The 18569-nt window shown below is 44.1% G+C and overlaps 1 protein-coding gene across 2 annotated transcripts in view; it reads left to right on the forward strand.

Annotated features, from left to right (window-relative positions):
* Window positions 1–17094, forward strand: part of Chsy1 (chondroitin sulfate synthase 1) — a 61080-nt gene extending 43986 nt beyond the window's left edge. The window contains exon 3 of one of the 2 annotated variants that reach the window (NM_001106268.1): window positions 14034–16985. In NM_001106268.1, coding sequence (NP_001099738.1) covers window positions 14034–15620 — 1587 coding nt within the window. In that variant the 3' untranslated portion in view covers window positions 15621–16985. Of the gene's footprint in view, window positions 1–14033 lie in introns of both variants that reach the window. The other variant, XM_039105374.2, reaches the window with a different exon arrangement.
* Window positions 17095–18569: the final 1475 nt, after the last annotated feature.

The following is an 18569-nucleotide window of genomic DNA, read 5'->3' on the forward strand; positions in this document are numbered from 1 at the left end:
AACAGACATCCAAGAAATGCAGTAGAAATAGGGAAATTTCTATATTTAATTCAGGCTGAGACCTTCAGGGATTTCAGGTTGGCAAGGCTGTTTCCTAGCATGTGGGGGTGTGGTCTGGGTTCTTGGCTCTCTTTGCCTCGTTCCCTTGTTGGAGTTGGATGCCATGGTTGCTGTCTGGCCCAGGAGAGGAACAGGGCCTAGGGGTTCAGAGGTGGGAGACCCAGTGGTGAGTCCTTTCTACTCACTCCACTGAGTGAAGAGTTGGGCATATGATCACACCTAACTGAACATGAAGTCTGGCTTGGAGGACAGACCATGAGGTCACAGTCTGTAAGTATTTTAAGCAGCCTGTGTTCTCTTTTGTAGATTGGAGTTTTGTTCCCTAGGTTGCAAAGGCAGATCACTTGGATGTCACAGTTTATGGCAGTGTACCAAGGTCAGGTGCTTAATATAGTTGAACAGTGCAGTTTAAATGGCTTTCAAGTTTAAAAGGATGTGGAAGCAAAGTTTAGAGCAGCGACTGAAGGGACGTCCATTCAGAGCCTTGCCCACATGTGGCCCATATATATACAGCCACCAAAACTAGATAAGATTGATGAAGCTAAAAAATGCATGCTGAAAGGGACCGGATATAGATCTCTCCTGAGAGACAACAGCCAGAGCATGTCCAATACAGAGGTCAATTCTAGCAGCAAACCACTGAACTGAGAATAGGACCCCCTTGGGGGGAATTAGAGGAAGGATTGAAAGAGCTGAGGGGGCTCGCAACCCTATAAGAACAACAATGCCAACCAGAGCTTCCAGGGATTAAACCACTACCTAAAGACTATACATGGACTGACTCAGGTCTCCAACTGCATAGGTAGCAGAGAATAGCCTTGTTGGGGCACCAGTGGAAGGGAAAGCCCTTTGCCAGGGTTGGACCCCCAGTGCAGGGGAATATGGGGGGGGCAGTAAGGGGATGGATGGGGGGAATACCCATATGGGGGAGAGGGAGGGGATGGGGGGGCTTGTGGATAGGAAACTGGGAAAGGGAATAACATTTGACATGTAAGTAAAGAAATATATCTAATTAAAAAAATAAAATAAAAGAGAGAGAGTTTTAAAAAAAAAGGTCTTAATTTAGGAACAGACTTCTAATGTTTCCATTCCACCAGGTTGGCTGTTGGAAACTGGTCATCAATATATTCTGTATGTAATTTTGGTTTTGTGTGTTAGGATTTAACATAAATTTATAATTTGATGTTCTATAAATGACATGATTTTTGAGTTATCCTTAAATATTTGACACAAGTTTTTCAATTCTGGAAAGTCACTCTGACTGTAATAACAGATGTGACAACTTGGGAATACTCTTCAACTATAAGCTAGCACATCAGTCCAGATGGGGATGTTCCTTACAGGGCGTCTCCCTTTAAATTTCTGTTCTGTGGTTTCAGCTTTCCCTTGTAACAGAGTTTGGGAATGCACTTGTGGTGAAGCCTGTATTTGGAAGGGTTGGAACTGCTTTATTATTAATCATACTGCCCTGATCTCAAAGACGACATTTAAATGGGTCCTGCAGTTAGATCTTGCCACTTGCCAACTTCTTTGGGAAGCATCAACATAAAAATTAGCTCAGGAGTATTTATATAAAATGCACTTAGATAAATCAAAGATGGAAATAATTAAAACTAGCATGCTTTGTTCGTTTTCATCTCAGAAAGTTACCTGTGCTTCACTGTTAGCTGCTAGGGTTGTGTACACCCATTGAGCTTGACAAGGACACTTGAAGAGAAGCTAAGGCATGCATTCAGGTTTGGATCACGCCGCCTCCTTGTTTGGTTGACAGCTCCTTGTCGTGGATCTTGGCGTAGAGTACTGTTACTCACTTGGGGGTGTGGTTTTGATCACTTATTTTGTCATTAATCGGATCTTAAAGTACAAATAGTGGTTATTTCTAAGTAGTAATTCTGGTTAGTTCTGGTATTTCTGGAGTTAATATTTGCTTTTGCCTCTCGAGGTTTTCTTGGTTTCTGTTGGTAAACATGAATTGACTATTGCTTACCCTCATAGGCACCTACCCTCATGTGCTGCACACAGACATACAGCTTTTAAAAATCTTTTAAAAAATGTAATTTTTTTCAGTTTGTGAGTATGGGAGGCCTTCCCATCTTCTAGTGTCTTCTTCAGTTTCTTTCTTTAGTGTTTTAAATTGTTCATTGGAGAGGTCTAACATCCTACATCTGCCTTATTCTAAGGTCTATAAATTCTTCCTTTTTTGAAAAAAAGTTTTTTTCTAGCTTGATAGAATATAAGTTTTTAAAGATATATCCTAATGCTTCTCTGAATTTCTTCAATATCTTTATTAGGTGTCCTTTTCTACCTCTAATTAATAGTGTCACTATCAGATGGTGTGTCTCTGTTGGAGTAGGTGTGTCACTGTGGGTGTAGGCTTAAGGCTCTAATCCTAGCCGCCTGGAAGTCAGTCTTCCACTAGCAGCCTCTAGATGAAGATGTCTATAGAACTCTCAGCTCCTGCTGCACCATGCCTGCCTGGATGCTGCCATGCTCCTGCCTTGATGACAATGGACTGAACCTCTGAACCTATAAGCCAGCCCCAATTAAATGTTGTCCTTTATAAAACTTACATTGGTCATGGTGTCTGTTCACAGTGGTAAAACCCTAAGTAAGACACTTTCCATATATTTATGTAAGTTTGGCCTGTTTTTCTTTTTCCAAGGCCTTTATTATATCTACCCCATATTACATGGACGTAGCACTACTTGATACCTGACCATCAAGTGGGACATGAGGAAATGAGCGTGAGGAGGCTCCGAACGATACATTTCCTTCCGTTTTAGGTTTTCCTGCTGTGAACAGACACCAGGACCAAGGCAACTCCTTTAAAGGCAAACATCTAATTGGAGCTGGATCACATTTTCAGAGACCCAGCCTATTAATGTCATGGTGGGAGAAATGACATCAGCAGGCAGACTTGGTGCTAGAGATGCAAAGAGGGTTGTTGTTGTTGTTGTTTTGTTTTGTTTTGTTTTGTTTTGTTTTTTTTGTTTTGTTTTATACCTTATCTGAAGGAAGCCAGGAGGAGGCTCTCTTTCACACTGGGCAGAGCTTAAGGCTAGGGTACCTCCAAGCCCCACCTCCACAGTGCCACACTTCCTCTAACAAGGTCACACATCCTAGTAGTGCCACTTCCCATGGGCCGGGTATATTCCAACCACTACACCTTCTTCAGTTGTAAGTCATTCTCACAGGGATCGTGAGTAGCCCATTTTTTTAGAACAGTTTATGCTTCCTTCGTATCTGCACCTACTTTTTATTTTACTTACTCATCTCTATCTATCTTATCTGTTTGTTTGAAACAAGGTCTCTAGAGCCCAAACTGGCCTAGAACTCAGTGTGTAACCCAAGCTAGCTTAAGCACATGGCATTGCACGCCTAAGCATGCTAACTGTTGTGATTACAGATGTGAGCCACCACTCTCAGCTCCACTTTTTATAGCTATACATAATTGATGCTGACTAATGACATCAAGATGCCATGAAAATGGACCCAGTTCTTTGCTGTCACCCTGCCTCGCCCACCATTTTCCATGAGAGAAATGGCTCTGGTCTTTGGCTGATGCATGGTTTACTTCTTTGCCAGTAATCTTGATGCTTTCTCTCTTCCGTGACTTATCACTGCTCTTATAACTCGTAGTTTTAGTGAATCATTTTATTTAGTCAGTACTACCCATGAGTTACTGTTTGTTTAGGGAAATTAAGGTGGTCAGAAATAGACTGTCATCACTAAACACTGTGATAGGTTATGTAGTGTAATTGGTTTTCCTGTTTTAATATCATTAAGTACTTTCATTAAACATTTTAAAGATTTATTTATTTACTTTATGTGTATTAGTACTTGCCTTTGTGTGCATGTCATACCACACATGTGGAGATCAGAAGACAATTTTCAGGAGTCGGTTCTCTCTTACATCATGTGTTCTGGAGCTCAGACTCACAACAACCACCTTTACCCACTGAGCCATCTCACCAGCTCTGAAATGATCTTAAGGGGTTTTAAAATAGTATTGTAGGTGATGCAACTTTTTACATGTGCATGCTAAGAATCATATGATGTAACTTCCTACACGTGCATGCTAAGAATCATATGTGATTCCAGGGCTGGAGATGTGGTTCTGCATTTAAATTTAGTACTGTCTTCTGCCATTGGTGCCAGGCATACGTGTGGGGTACAAACATATGCAGGTATATTCACACACACACACACACACACACACACACACACACACACACACACACACACACACAAATCTTGTTTGTAAACCCACCTCTCACTTATGGAGACCCATTTTGTTTTTGTGAAGACAATTTAGAAGACACTTTTTAAGATACAGCTTATGAAATCTGTTCAGAACCAAGCCTTGGGACAGAAGAAATCTATGAGTCTCTGCCCTTTGAGCCCCTTCCAGAAGTGCATTGCAATAAAATGGTGGCTTTTAAGGTGCTCCTTTTTATCCTCCCCCCTCAGGCCTTCAGTGTTCCTCTTCCCACCGCACTCACACATGCACACAAAGTGGAGACTAGAGATCTCATTGGATGTAGAGATAGAGGCGGGGTTAAAAAGTGGGGATAGCCAGGAAGTCAGTGCCTCCATTGCAGTGAGGTGCCGGAGCACTGGCTGGGGCGTCAGGCTCACTGGGCTTGCTTGTTACAGCTTCACCTCAGTAGTACCAAGTGTAAGCAGGGTGTAAGGCCAACAGTGGGTAGCTGGATAGTTGTTTTGGCCATGTAATTAATCTGGAAGGAAAAACTCAAACTGGATAATGAAGTAGAGTTAAAAAATATAAAAGTTTCTGAACTGTTTCTCAGGTGGAGTACCCACTTAAAATGTGTGTGTACAAATGAGCAAGGTAAAGAGGATCAGCATACATAACGGAGCGAGGGGGATGGGCTTACTGTAATGAGCTTGGTAGTTTCTTCCTCTTGGTTAGAAGCACTAGGCACAGTCCTCGGGTTGTTAGTAAAACATAAGTTGCCCATTTGCTTTCTTTCTCATTCAAAGCTTCCAAATAATACTTTTAGTAATGACTTCCCCATGGAAGTCTCCGTTGCGCACACAGAAGGCAGGTGGCTCCCTGTTTTTGAGTTATTCCCATTTAGACAAAATGCAGGACAGTCCCTGGTTTGGGCCTGGGTGGGCATGTGACTGCAGATGCACATGAGGAGGGGCAGGCGGCAGGAGCTGTACTTGTCATGATTGTCTGTTCTTCCAGGGACTCTGTTGCTGGGACTCTGGCATGCCCACACACAGAGCAGAGGGATTCTAGTGTGGGCTCCACAGCCCAGAGAATGTTTTCTTAGGAAAGTTACTGAGCAGGGACAGCGGGCTCTGTTTATGCCAGCAATGTTCATCGTCCATATACATATGTTGCTTTTCAACCCTTCCTAAACTCTAACCCAAACTTAGAGATCCTTGAAGTTCATAAACTTTTGTTCAAAAAATTTAAGTAGCATTCCTCACTGAAATCTTATTGCTGAGGCTGATAAACTCTGTGTGTGTCTGGTCTGCAGCCTCACAGTGACTAACAAGGACACTGCCAGGGTGCTTTTGTGTGGTCGCTTGTTCCTGGGTATGGGGTCTGCTCTGTCTGGAGCGAGCCCTGACTGGTTTTTGTTCCTGGACGTACTGTTTTGCAGAGATGGGGGTATGAGTGTCCTTTCTTTCACTTCCTTCCCTCTCACTGCGTGGGACCTCTGCTCCAAGTCCGGCCTGCTGGAGCCTTCTCTGCTGACTCACAGGTGGGAACTGCACCCATCTCTGCTGCCCTTTCATTTCTGTGTAGTCACCACCTGAGATGTCACGAGTTACTGTATGAGCTCTCGGAAAGTAGGCCATCACCTCCTACCCTCTAGGTGGACCCAGATCTGGAGGTCTGGCTCTGACTTCAAGGGTCAGCACTGACCAAGCCAGGCAGTAACTGTGAGTGTGTTCAAGGCTGGACGCCGTATAGTTACATCACCCCTTCATGTCACCCACGGGCAGTAGGTACACACCTCACAGGGCGTCATTAGCACATGGTGGCAAATGCTAGATATGGTTCCCAAGAAATGTTACCTGTTAGGGTACCGTTATAGAATGGTATCAGTTGTTTAACTTCAGTCAGGGTAAGGAAACGGTAGTGGCCTTTAAAACACAAAACACAACAAACCTCTGAATGGTTACAGAGCCAACTGTCATTTCCAAATGTTGTCTTCCTGGAAGCCAAAGGAAGGCTGTGTTGAATGATTGTGCAAGAGTCGCCTTCTGTTTAGCACACGCAGCCATTCTCAAGATAGCAGGCATGTCCTACCACACTCGGCCATCTCTCTGTTTTGATTTGTGTCTCCTAGTGGCACAGGGGCCTTTTCATGTTTTCATGTGCCGTCGTATGTTTTATTGACCACTTTTGAGTTGGTTTTCTTGTCCAGCAATAGGATCCCTGAGGGTTTTGACTTGGACAGTAACTCACCCAGTAAGTCTTCAGATATTTCTCTGTGTAGCCCTGGCTGGCCTGGAATTCTCTGTGTAGGCCAGGCTGGCCCACAGAAATCACTAGACTCTGCTACTGTTTTTTTATGATAGAAGTTTCTGACTTTAATTAAACCTAGTTTATTGATTCTTTGTCTTTTAAGAGTCATGACTTTGAAATTCTATCCAGGCAGTCATTGTTGAGATATCTAGATTTTCTTCTATGTGTTTCTGTCTTAGGTCTGTGATCATTTTGGGTCACTTTTTGTGAGGAGTGTCTACTTCTATTGTTTTGGGCATGTGAAAGTCCAGTTCCAGAAGCGTTTGTTGAATTTCCCTTTTCTTTTGTGTGTTGCCCTTTTGCCTTGGTTGGTTGCCTGCATTTTTTGTTTCTTAATACACACACACACACACACACACACACACACACACACACACTCATACACTCATATACTTGAAATTAAAATATAATTATGCCATCTCTCCTTTCCTTTCCTCCATCCAACCCTTCCCACAATCCTCTCTTATAAAACTAAATATAAAAATACACACTATTTAGTCTGTATAATGTTACTTGTACACATGTGATTTCAGGGTTGACCATTTGGTATCGGATAACCAATTTGGAGGCTTTTATCTGGGGAAGACTATTTCTCCCTCTCTATACTCTTTAGTTGCTTGTAGTTCTCATGTAGGCTGAAGCCTCGTGCGATATCCCCTGGCCTGGCATCATGTCTGTTGGCACTGTTCTTCTTTTTTTTTTTTAAATTTATTCATTTTTATTATATATATAAGTACACTGTAGCTGTCTTCAGATACACCAGAAGAGGGCATTGGATCTCTTTATAGATGGTTGTGAGCCACCATGTGGTTGCTGGGAATTGAACTCAGGACCTCTGGAAGAGAAGTCGGATGCTCTTAACCACTGAGCCATCTCTCCAGCCCGGCACTGTTCTTATGTAGGTCTTACTTACGCAACCACAATGATGAGACTTCATGGGTGGAACTTCTGACATGTCTATGAAATGCAGTAAGCTTCCTGTTCCTCCAACTCTTAGACTATTTCTGCATCTCCTTTTGATATGACTGAGCTGTGGGTACAAGACAGTATGCCAATTAAAGAGACAAGCAGGAGAGACTTAGTGTGGCCATGCTGGTGAGAAGGAACGGATGAAGGAGTTCAGGGACCCAAAGTCTGTCTTTGGGTCCTGACATTTCCCTAGGTTTAAGTAGAAGAAGAAAGGATTGCTCGAGGGGACAGGATGCTTCTTACAAGATAATTTGTTCTGCTCTGGTGTGTGGGGTCTGCCCCGCGGTTCTGTTGTTGAAGAAATCCAGAGCAAGTAGTGCAAATGGTGAGGAGATGGCCTGTCTCTTTGCCTTGGGCCACAGTAAAGCAGTGTGACAGACACAAGACAAGGCAGAGATGTCCTTATATACTTTTAATTCCCGAGTGCGGAGTGAGGAGAGTGCCCTGGCAAAATTAGTTTCTAAGTGTGTGTTTGCAAACAGAGTGAGGTATGCATCTCCAGTTCGTGCTGTGCTTCTAGACTGCTGGACCGGGATAGGCCGGGGATGTGTGCTGTTCCCTACACTTTGCTCTCAGGGGACTCAGTCAGTAACTCTTCAGACGCCAACGCCATGCGTATATTTTATCTTTTTTTTTTTTTTTTTTTTTTTGGTTGGCTTTGAATTGGGATATAATACTTGATACAAGTCTATAAACTAGAATAGCACAAAATATTTATGTAGAATGAAATTTACAATGAAAACAAAAATCCTGTAGAACTGTGGCCTTGTAGACTATAGTATCTGACCTATGGATTTTGTCTTTTTGTCTTTTTCACCCCTCTCTCCACACTACACTTCCTGATTTGATAGTCTTCCACAAAAGAACTAGAGTCGACCTTCTGTTAGACCTGACCCTTCTATGCGCTCATGTGTCTGCCCCCACCCACACCTCCCTGCTCCACTTCTCCCTGAAACTTGTGTTCTACTTGGATTTTGCTTTGCTTTGTTTTGGCAAACCCTTCTGCTAGAACTGGAGTTACTTAATCATACAAAGATGCTTGCCGTGTTGCTACCTGACCCACGTTGACTAGAGTTATTATACGGTGCTTTATTACACGGTGCTTTGAGGAAGCTGTGAGGATTGGATCCTGGCACTGGGTACCTATGTGAGGGCCCTTCCTAGGTACCCTTTTCAGCAAGCCAGGCCCCACCTTACCCTTTACTCTGCTGGGCCCTTGAGATGCTCAGTCTGCACAGTGTCTGCCAGAAGAGGGTAAACACTTGATGCACATCTGCATAGGGCTTTGCATTAGAAGGTAGTTCTATATATAATTCATTCCACACAGCATGGCCATGATTGCTTCCTTAGTTAACAATGATGGGGTAGGGAAGAAAACGACAAACACACATTGCCTCTGACGTGGAATCCGAGGTGAAGCAGAAGGGGTGTAGCATACTCTAGGGGAAGGAGGAGGACAAGCAATGTAGAACACTGTACGTGTATAAAAGCCGGGCAAGCCGAGCTTTATCTACATTAACCAAATAAAGTTAATAAAAGAGATGATGTTTGAGAGCTCGGTGACTAACAGAGATGGGGCTCTGTGCGGCTTTCTGTCTGCAGGACTAGCTTAACATTATCATGTTATTTCTTAAACCAAGGGACGCTACTCACAGAATCTTTTGTTTTATAGTCTAGTGCTGTGCGTGCTGCATTACACAGAGGACTTGAGTCCTACCGGCAGCTTTTGTTTGACTTTACCGAGCTCAGTTCTCAGTGACTTTGAAATGGGCCAGGCTTCTCTACTAAACATTCAGATTTCAGAATTGGAGGCTCAGAAACATAGTTCAAAATTTCTACCATTATAAGCCCAGTTTAATTCTCATGAGAGTTTTAGTTTTATGAATGAAGTCTTTAAAATGCAGAGTACATACTCCTTGAATTTAATTGAATGAAAATTAGCAATACCAACACAAAACTAATGGAGAACTAAGAGGGATATGTAGGACAACCATATGTCCCAAGAGCCTGGGACAACTCTATGCGTGCTGGGTGGCTGACAGTTATTAACATGTGCATGCTCTCACAAGTTCAGTGGTTATCTGGAGTTGCTGCCTTGTAAGAATATTGATGTAAATATCTAAATTGTGGGAGTGGCTATTTAAATTATCATCGTTAAATTAATATTGTTTCAAAACCACTGTTTTAGAACAAAAGGATAAGAGGTTCTGCAGAGTGGACCTCTAATCCCGAGAGAGAGTCCATCTGCAGCTGATGTGCTGTATTAGTGAGGTGCAGTGATCTGAGCAGCTCACAGGAGAACAAGGCCTACTGAGCATGTTGGCATTGGCTGCGCAGGACACGGGACACTCGCTGATGAAAACTCTAGAAGGCTTTCGTTAGGGATGATTAGACGTGGGGAGTTGATGGCTGCTGCCAGCTGTACTGGGAGTTCCTGGGAATAGCATGACCTTGGAATTACTCCTTTTTACAGCCGAATGGCACAGGTTTACAGCCGAATGGTTTACAGCCGAATGGCACAGGATCCTGAGATGAGCAGGGAGATGCCTCTGCTGGAGCCAAGGTGGTAGAGGTACTTTGTTCAACAAAGAATAAAGGCTGTTTCAATGCTGGAACTTAACCCATACATTTTTAAATGTTTTAAATACAAAGGGTTCTGTGAATTTTAAAATAAGGAATAATCTTGTAATTATTAAATGACAGCTTCTTTTCATTAGCTAATGTGTTCTTTATTAAGTACCTTTTAACTTACCATTATGATTTTGGTTTTTGGAGACAGGGTTTCTCTGTGCAACGCTGGGTGTCCTGGACCTTGCTCTGTAGACAGTGCTGACCTCTAACTCACAGAGAGCTAGACAGCCTCTGCCTCCAAAGTGGGGGGTTAAAGGCATGCACTTCCGCCACCTGGCTTTATATTGTTCCTCTTAACATTCAGATTATAAATTATTGTTGTACTGTGTGATAATAAAATGCTCTTAAACTCTAAATTTGATGTGCACATATTTACAAATATGTTTTTAGACAGTTTCTGACTATGTGGCCTAGCTGGCCCGGGCCTCCTGAATGCTGGGATTACAGGTGTGCATCGCCATGCCAGGCTAAAAAGACCTCCTATTTGAATAGGGTCTCATGTAGTCCAGGTTGGCCTTAGACTTGCTGTGTACACCAAGGAGGAACTTGAACGGTGATCCACTGCCTTCACCTTCTGAGTGTCGGTATTGTAGGTATTCAAACCACGTCCAGGTTTGGGCTGTACTAGGATTAAACCCAAGGCTCTGTGAATCTTAGTCAAGCATTCTACATCTTAGCTCTCAAAATGTTTTTGTAACAAATGACATTTACATGTTTGTTACTCCTGAGGTATAAAATGAACTGAATGAATCTCATCATATTCTAAATTTTTATTTTCTAGAAAAAAATTTTATAGGCTAGAAATTATTAAAGATATGTTGTCCCCATTAGCTCTCCCAGTGTCAGCAGCAGCAGTGGCTGGGGAGAGTGTCAGCTTACTTCAGGGGAATGACAGCTTATTGTAGTAGCAGAAAAGTAACTTATCCATATAATTATGCTTCTTCAGGACAAGATTTCTTAGCCTGCTGAGTTTGTGAAATTGGCTGGAGTTCAGAAGTTAAGTCTTGCTTGCATTTTCCTGATGAAAGGATTATTTGGAGATGAACATTGGGCTAGCCATAACTTGACAGGAAGGAACGTGAGCAGAAAGTACCAGTGTTGCTCATTGACCAGTCATTTCTCACGGAAATGTCTTTAAGACCACAGTGGTTCCATTTCATCGCTCACACCCACAATGTACTTTGTTAAACTCAGGGGTGTGAGTTCTGTTGTTCTGTGAGAAAAGGTTGCACTGTGTAGCCCTGGCTGGAACTAGCCCACCTCTGTCTCCCAAGTGCCAGGATTAAAGTCCTGGGCGCCGCGCTGGCTCCCAGTCAGGTGTTCTTAAAGATGAAAGAGAGTCCAAGCCACGGCAGAGACTCTAAAACTAGTGAACTTGCAAAGAAACAAAAAATGATTTGATTTGAGGAGAACTTTGTAATTGATTCTAAAGCCAAGTGCAGATGACTGGAATATGCAAAGGCAGCCTTGGCGTCAGCGGATGTGTTCAGAGAGTCACCGATCATCTTGCCTTTGGCAAGGTGGGAACCACAATGAGGCCATCAGGATCTGCCCTCCCTCCCTTCCTTCCTGCTTCACACAGATGATTTCTAAACTTCTTTTCTAGCCTGGTTTTTGCCTTACTCACTTTTTGCCTTAGAGTATACTTTCTTAATATCTCTCTCTCTCCCTCCCTCCTCCCTCCCTCTCTGTGTGTGCGTGATGCATGCATGTTGTGTATACCCCCGCCCCCCGTGTGTGTGAAGGTACATATGTTCTCACACAGTATCCTTCTCAATCTCTCTCCCATCTGTTGCACTGAAGTAGGGGCTCACCGGTTGGCTACTGTTTGGACTAGCCTTGCTAGCCAGCTTGCTCTGGAATCCTTAGCTCTGTCTCCTGCACACTGACTGCTGGCAATCTATATTCCAACCCTTGTATTTATGCAGTATCTCCAGGCCCTCTCTATTCCTTGTTCATTTTGAAGGTAATATACCTCTAAATATTTTTTTGGTAAGTCTGACAATCATTTGATGGCTCCTCCCCAATCTCACCTCTCTGAGGATTAGAAGGAATATGTGTGTGTTGCCTACCTCTCAACCTAAACTGTTCTGGATGAGACTTTGTTACAGGCTTGAGGTGGCTGTTAGGTAGGCTGAGTGGCTGAGTGTGTCAGCCGAGCCCATTCAGGCAGGTCTTGGCATAGCTGTTAGCAGGATTGGAGGCCCATGCCCTCGTGTGGTGCATCTGTGCTCCCTGCTTATTTTACCTCTGTCAGCCTTTCAGAAATGAAGGAACTTCCTGAAACTTAAGATTATTCTAGGAGTGTGTTGTGCTTTCCTCAGTGTATCAAGTTTATGTCATCTTTGTGTAAAAATTTCATTTGTTTGCAACTGCAGTAAATATACAGAGATCCCTTGGACAGCACAGGGGCACCAGCCACTCTGAGCATAGACGTTGTTGTTGTTGTTGTTGTTGTTGCTGCTGCTGCTGCTGCTGCTGCTGCTGTTCACTTTCTCCACTACCCCACGCATTTTTATCTTGTAATGAACGTACTGTTTTAAGGAGAGATATAACACAGTGTTCCCTCCAGTCAAATTTTTGAAGTTTAGTTATCAGGCCCACAGCAACTTTACTCAACTTTAAAATTCTCGACCTATTTTAATGCTTCCACAGCCTGTCAGTGAATCCTTTCTCCCATATTGCTATCATTACTAGGAACTAGATAAATCCTAGACTCTAGAAACTGAGAAAGTATGGCAAAGAGCCCTCTAAGATGCTTTATAAATGTGCTATCCTTGCAAGTCTGTAAGAAGTAATTGGCCATACGGAGCAAACCAGACACCCATGGGAACGTACTGCAGAGTGTGTGTCCATTGGCGTCCACCTTCCCACATGTAGGATATTGTCCAGATAGAATAAGTCAAATTATACTGGGAATTGTAAGTACCACAATAAAGACAGTCTGGAAGGGCATGTGTTTTTCTTTGAAAGTGCTAATGCTCTTAGATTTGAAAATATATCATGGTTAGAGGAGTCTAACCTTATCTGTATGCACTGTTTGCCATAGGTAACATATCACATTAGCCTTTTCTCAGTATTTAACATTGAAATCATTCAACAACTTCTCAGTGTCTTGCTGTGCTTACAGGTTTAGTGCTCCATCTTTAATCTGTCAGATATATATCAAGCATCTTAGAGCATGTCGGGCCCTAGGTTGGACTCTGGAGATGAAGTCAGTAAACGTCAGAGCCTTCGAGTACCCAAGACTTCCTTGCGTAGTCATGCTGGATTGTGCCCCTTGCTTCTTAGATCAAGTGTTACTGTCTTTTCTCATGTTAGGCATATTCTTCAAAATAGTCTAGGAAAAGAAAGTTGCACGGTAAATAAGAGCCTGCATTATCTGAAGATCTTTTCCTTATCCTTTCTTGATGGATAGTTTAGCTGGGAAGGTAAATGTTCATCAAGGATGATTTTTCACTTTCCCTGCTTTTGGAAACATTGTTCTAGTAGTAATATCTACATCCACTATCATTCTAGTTTCTGATTATTTGAACATGTGTGTCCTTTCCACTTTGGATTAAAATGTTCTTAAACTCTGTTCAAAACAACCCCACCTTTTATAAAGCTTTGCTCTACACACCCAGAGCTGCAGTCCTCATAATTTTGGCAGGGTTCTTAGCCCATTGGCTAATGTCTTGTTGAAATGTTACCTTAAGCCATTCCTATCCATTCGCTTCTGATCTCTGCGGTTGCCTTCTGTGTGCTGTCCCTGTCTAGAGAAGCTTCTCATTTTCAGATGTTGTGTTTAGTTAGCAGTCGTATGGATGGAGTGACACTTACTTATGCAATTCTAAACCAGAGTCTTTTCTTTCCTTAACAGATGCAGCAGCTTTTTTACGAGAATTATGAACAGAACAAGAAAGGGTACATTAGAGATCTCCATAGCAGTAAAATCCACCGAGCGATCACTTTACACCCCAACAAAAACCCGCCCTACCAGTACAGGCTACACAGTTACATGCTCAGCCGCAAGATCGCTGAGCTGCGCCATCGCACAATCCAGCTGCACCGGGAGATCGTCCTGATGAGCAAGTACAGCAGCACGGAAATCCAGAAGGAAGACCTCCAGCTGGGCATCCCTCCCTCCTTCATGCGCTTTCAGGCCCGCCAGCGAGAGGAGATCCTGGAGTGGGAGTTTCTGACTGGGAAATACTTATATTCAGCCACGGAAGGCCAGCCTCCCCGGAGAGGGATGGACTCAGCGCAGAGGGAGGCCTTGGATGACATTGTCCTGCAAGTGATGGAGATGATCAATGCCAATGCCAAGACCCGGGGCCGCATCATCGACTTCAAGGAGATCCAGTATGGCTACAGACGCGTGAATCCCATGTACGGGGCAGAGTACATCCTGGATCTGCTGCTCCTGTATAAGAAGCACAAAGGGAAGAAGATGACGGTCCCTGTGAGGAGGCACGCGTACCTGCAGCAGACCTTCAGCAAGATCCAGTTTGTGGAGCATGAGGGCCTGGATGCACAAGAGCTCGCTGACAGAATCAACCAGGACTCTGGGTCCCTGTCATTCCTCTCCAATTCCTTGAAGAAGCTCGTTCCCTTCCAGCTTCCTGGATCCAAGATGGAGCACAAAGAGCCCAAAGAAAAGAAGATAAACATTCTGATCCCTTTGTCTGGACGCTTCGACATGTTTGTGAGGTTCATGGGAAACTTTGAGAAGACGTGTCTCATTCCAAATCTGAACGTGAAGCTGGTCATTCTGCTTTTCAATTCTGACTCTAACCCCGACAAGGCCAAGCAGGTCGAGCTGATGCGAGATTACCGAGTCAAGTACCCGAAGGCTGACATGCAAGTTTTGCCTGTGTCTGGAGGGTTTTCGAGAGCACTGGCCCTAGAAGTAGGCTCTTCGCAGTTTAGTAATGAGTCTCTGCTCTTCTTCTGTGATGTGGACCTGGTGTTTACAGCGGAGTTCCTGCAGAGGTGCCGAGCCAACACTGTGCTGGGCCAGCAGATCTACTTCCCAATCATCTTTAGCCAGTACGATCCAAAGATTGTCTATAGTGGGAAGGTTCCCAGTGACAACCATTTTGCCTTTACTCAAAAAACCGGCTTCTGGAGAAACTATGGGTTTGGCATTACTTGTATCTATAAGGGAGATCTTGTCAGAGTGGGAGGCTTCGATGTCTCCATCCAGGGCTGGGGGCTGGAGGATGTGGACCTCTTTAACAAGGTCGTCCAGGCAGGATTGAAGACATTCCGGAGCCAGGAGGTCGGGGTTGTTCACGTCCACCACCCTGTCTTCTGTGACCCGAATCTGGACCCCAAGCAGTATAAAATGTGCCTGGGGTCGAAGGCGTCAACATTCGGGTCCACACAGCAGTTGGCTGAAATGTGGCTGGAGAAGAATGACCCCAGTTACAGCAGAGGCGGCAACGGCTCGGCCAGGACAGTCTGATTCCGGCCCGCTGCGAAGGACAGTTTTAATTGCCTAATTTATTTTTAAAAAATTTTTGTATAATCAGTTTTTGAAGTCCGTACAAGGATATATTTTCCAAGTGGTTTTCTTACACAGGACTCCTTTAAGATTGAGCTTTTTGAACAAAAATGTGATCAATGTTTGCCTTTGAACACACCTTGCTGAACACTATGTAGCACCGGCTTAGTCCTGACTTGAAGCCCACCCAATGAGCAAAACTTTTCTATAAGAATTTTTTGGTCTTTGGTTTTTACATTTCTTTTCCAGACAACTCCCCTTTTTCTCTCTAGTCCTAAGGCAGAAAAAACGTGAACATTCCTAAGAAGTATTATCGTGATAAGAACACTGTAACCCTGGTGGATGTCCTGTTGAGACTGTTGACCTGTCTCTGGTAAATGTCCTGTTGTGACTGTTAACCTGTTGCCTTTGCACAAATTCTACCTTTTTCCTGTTTTTTTTTTTAAACAGTTTGGTTTTTTTTTTTAAAGCCATCCTGAGTTCCAGTCACAAAGTAAAGAGATGTGATAGTGGTTGTATTGTCATTCTCTCCAGGAGAGCCTTCCAAATCAGATTACTTCCCCGCTGTGCTCCACCCCCCACTGTCACAGGTTTTTCCCACCCAGCCCGTGGTGGGTGGGGGATGGAGGAAGGCACGCATGTGCTGACCCCTCTCTAATCCTGCGACCCAGACGGACCTGGCACTGAAGTCCAAGAAGGACTCGGCATTTTCTCTGCCCCGCCCTTCTCTGTAGAGGGTACAGTATTATTAGGGTGACAAAGAACGGCTGGTAGCAGTGGAATGAATGCAAGCTTACAGACAAACCCCTGATGGACGTGTGAGGGAAGTTGGCGCTTTGTTCTCTGTCCTGTGTTGTGGATGGAGATGACTGCTCCATTTTTTAATTACTGGTTTTTCTATCTTGTTATCTGCAATACCTTTAATTTATTTAATACCATTGTTTAGATCTCTGCCATTTTGAGTACTTGTCAGTCACTAGTATTTATGTGTACCATGAGTGTGGTTAGAACGTTTTATTTGCAGTAAACTGATCTCCAAAGATTTCCTTTTGAAAACACTTTTCCCTCATCCTTAATTTTTACATTCCCGTCTTACTAAAGATTAAGTGTTCTTTGATAATTTTGGTGCTCATGTGTTTTGGGGACAAAGGTGAAATGAGTCTGTTGTTATACCAGAGTGTTTGTTTTCAACTTACAGATCCAATGTGCCTTAATAATTTGTTTTCATTTAGAGTTCAGACAGTTGATAGAGTTGCCATTTTTAATATACATCATTGGAGATCTGCTTATCTGTAAATAGCCTGTTGCACATCCGAACAAATAAACCAGTGGACAGTATTTTTCTATTGTACTTTGCAGATCCGTTTTGTCTCATTATTTTGGTGTTAGTTGAAAACTTGAATTACATTTGGAGAGTAAAACATTGAAGCACAGACTTCCAGCCTTTGTGGTTCTTGAGTCAGGGCTTCTGTGGGTTGCAGGTTGGGGGTGGCATGGAGCGGACTCCTCAAGGAGGAGCTGATGACTCAAGGAGGACCTGCAGACTCCTGTGTGAAGACCAGAGGGCTTCAGACCAGGCCCCGGCCCCTCTCTGGCTCCTGGCTACAAATACACCTTCATCAGCCCAGGGGTCACCTGTTAAGCCCTATCCCATGTAAAACCATCACACTAATGGCTTGGGTTTTAGGACCAATCTAGCCAGAGAAAAACTTGCTATCAGTTGCTATAGAATTCAGAAGTCAAAAGGTGACCTCTGGTGCTATTAGCAGAGTTCCTGTAGATGACAGTTACACACCGAGGGAGACATCTGCAGTGTGATGACACTTACGTCCAGAGTAATGACATGGAGCTCACAGAACTGCTGTCACCTGCCTAGTTGCCATTCAGCCCATGCAGGCTGTTGGGTTTGCTGCATATCGTCTGTGCACTGGGGTCCTGACCCCACGCTGTATGCCTTGGGGTGGGGGATGTACAAAGCAGAGTGACACCTGGTTAAACTTGCTCCTTCCTCCTCTGCCCCCACTCCATCGCCTACCACACTTTTTGGTCACGTTGGTCTCCCCTGCTCCCCAACTGTCTCCAGGAATGCTGTCGGCATCTTTCCCAGTTCCCTGCCCGTGAAACTAAAACCCGTGAAATCTGTGCCCCCCTAAGTTCAGCTCTTGTCCGATCACTTCATGATGTCTCCAGTGTCCTCCTTCCAGAGGTGTTCTCAGTGATTCCTCTTGTCCCAGGCCCCCAGTGTGGACCCCGCCTGGTGACCTACAGCCACACAAGCCCCATCTCAGCATGGAGGTCTGGTAGGCTCTGCCACTCTGGCACCTAGTTTTCTCCTGAAGCTGAAACACCCCAGTAACTACCCAGATGCCAGCTTAGGCCCCTCCACCCCGAGTGGATGTGACTAGCTGGATTTAATCCTCTCTTGTCACCTCTCCCTCATTAGAGCTCCTGGGGTTGCACCTGGGCTTCTTGATGTTGCTGGTTCCCTGGTGTGTTGGGAACTGGACCACCTCGTCTTCTCAATGGATTCTCACCAAATCCCATAGTCATTGCATGTACTGAGGCCTGCCACCCTCACCATGGACCCAGAGATAATCACTCTCGAACCCCAGGAAAGCTTTCAGTTCATGCTTCTGTTTCTCAATGGCCAATACTTCATTCTGCATGGGTTTCTCCAAGACAAGATCTCACTGTATGACTGGCTTGAAACTTGCTCTGTAGACCAGGCTGGCCTCAATTCCGAGGTCACCTGCCTCTGCCTTTTGAGAACTGGGATTAAAGGCGTGTGCCAGCAAGCCTAGCTGTGTTACCTTATTCTTAAATGTATTAAGAAATTAGAGTGGCCCATGAACACTAGGCACATTTTTAAATTTTTGGTAATATTTTGAAAATTAAGAATGTGAATGGAGT

This window comes from Rattus norvegicus, chromosome 1 (genome assembly GCF_036323735.1).
Source record: "Rattus norvegicus strain BN/NHsdMcwi chromosome 1, GRCr8, whole genome shotgun sequence".
NCBI lineage: Eukaryota > Metazoa > Chordata > Mammalia > Rodentia > Muridae > Rattus > Rattus norvegicus.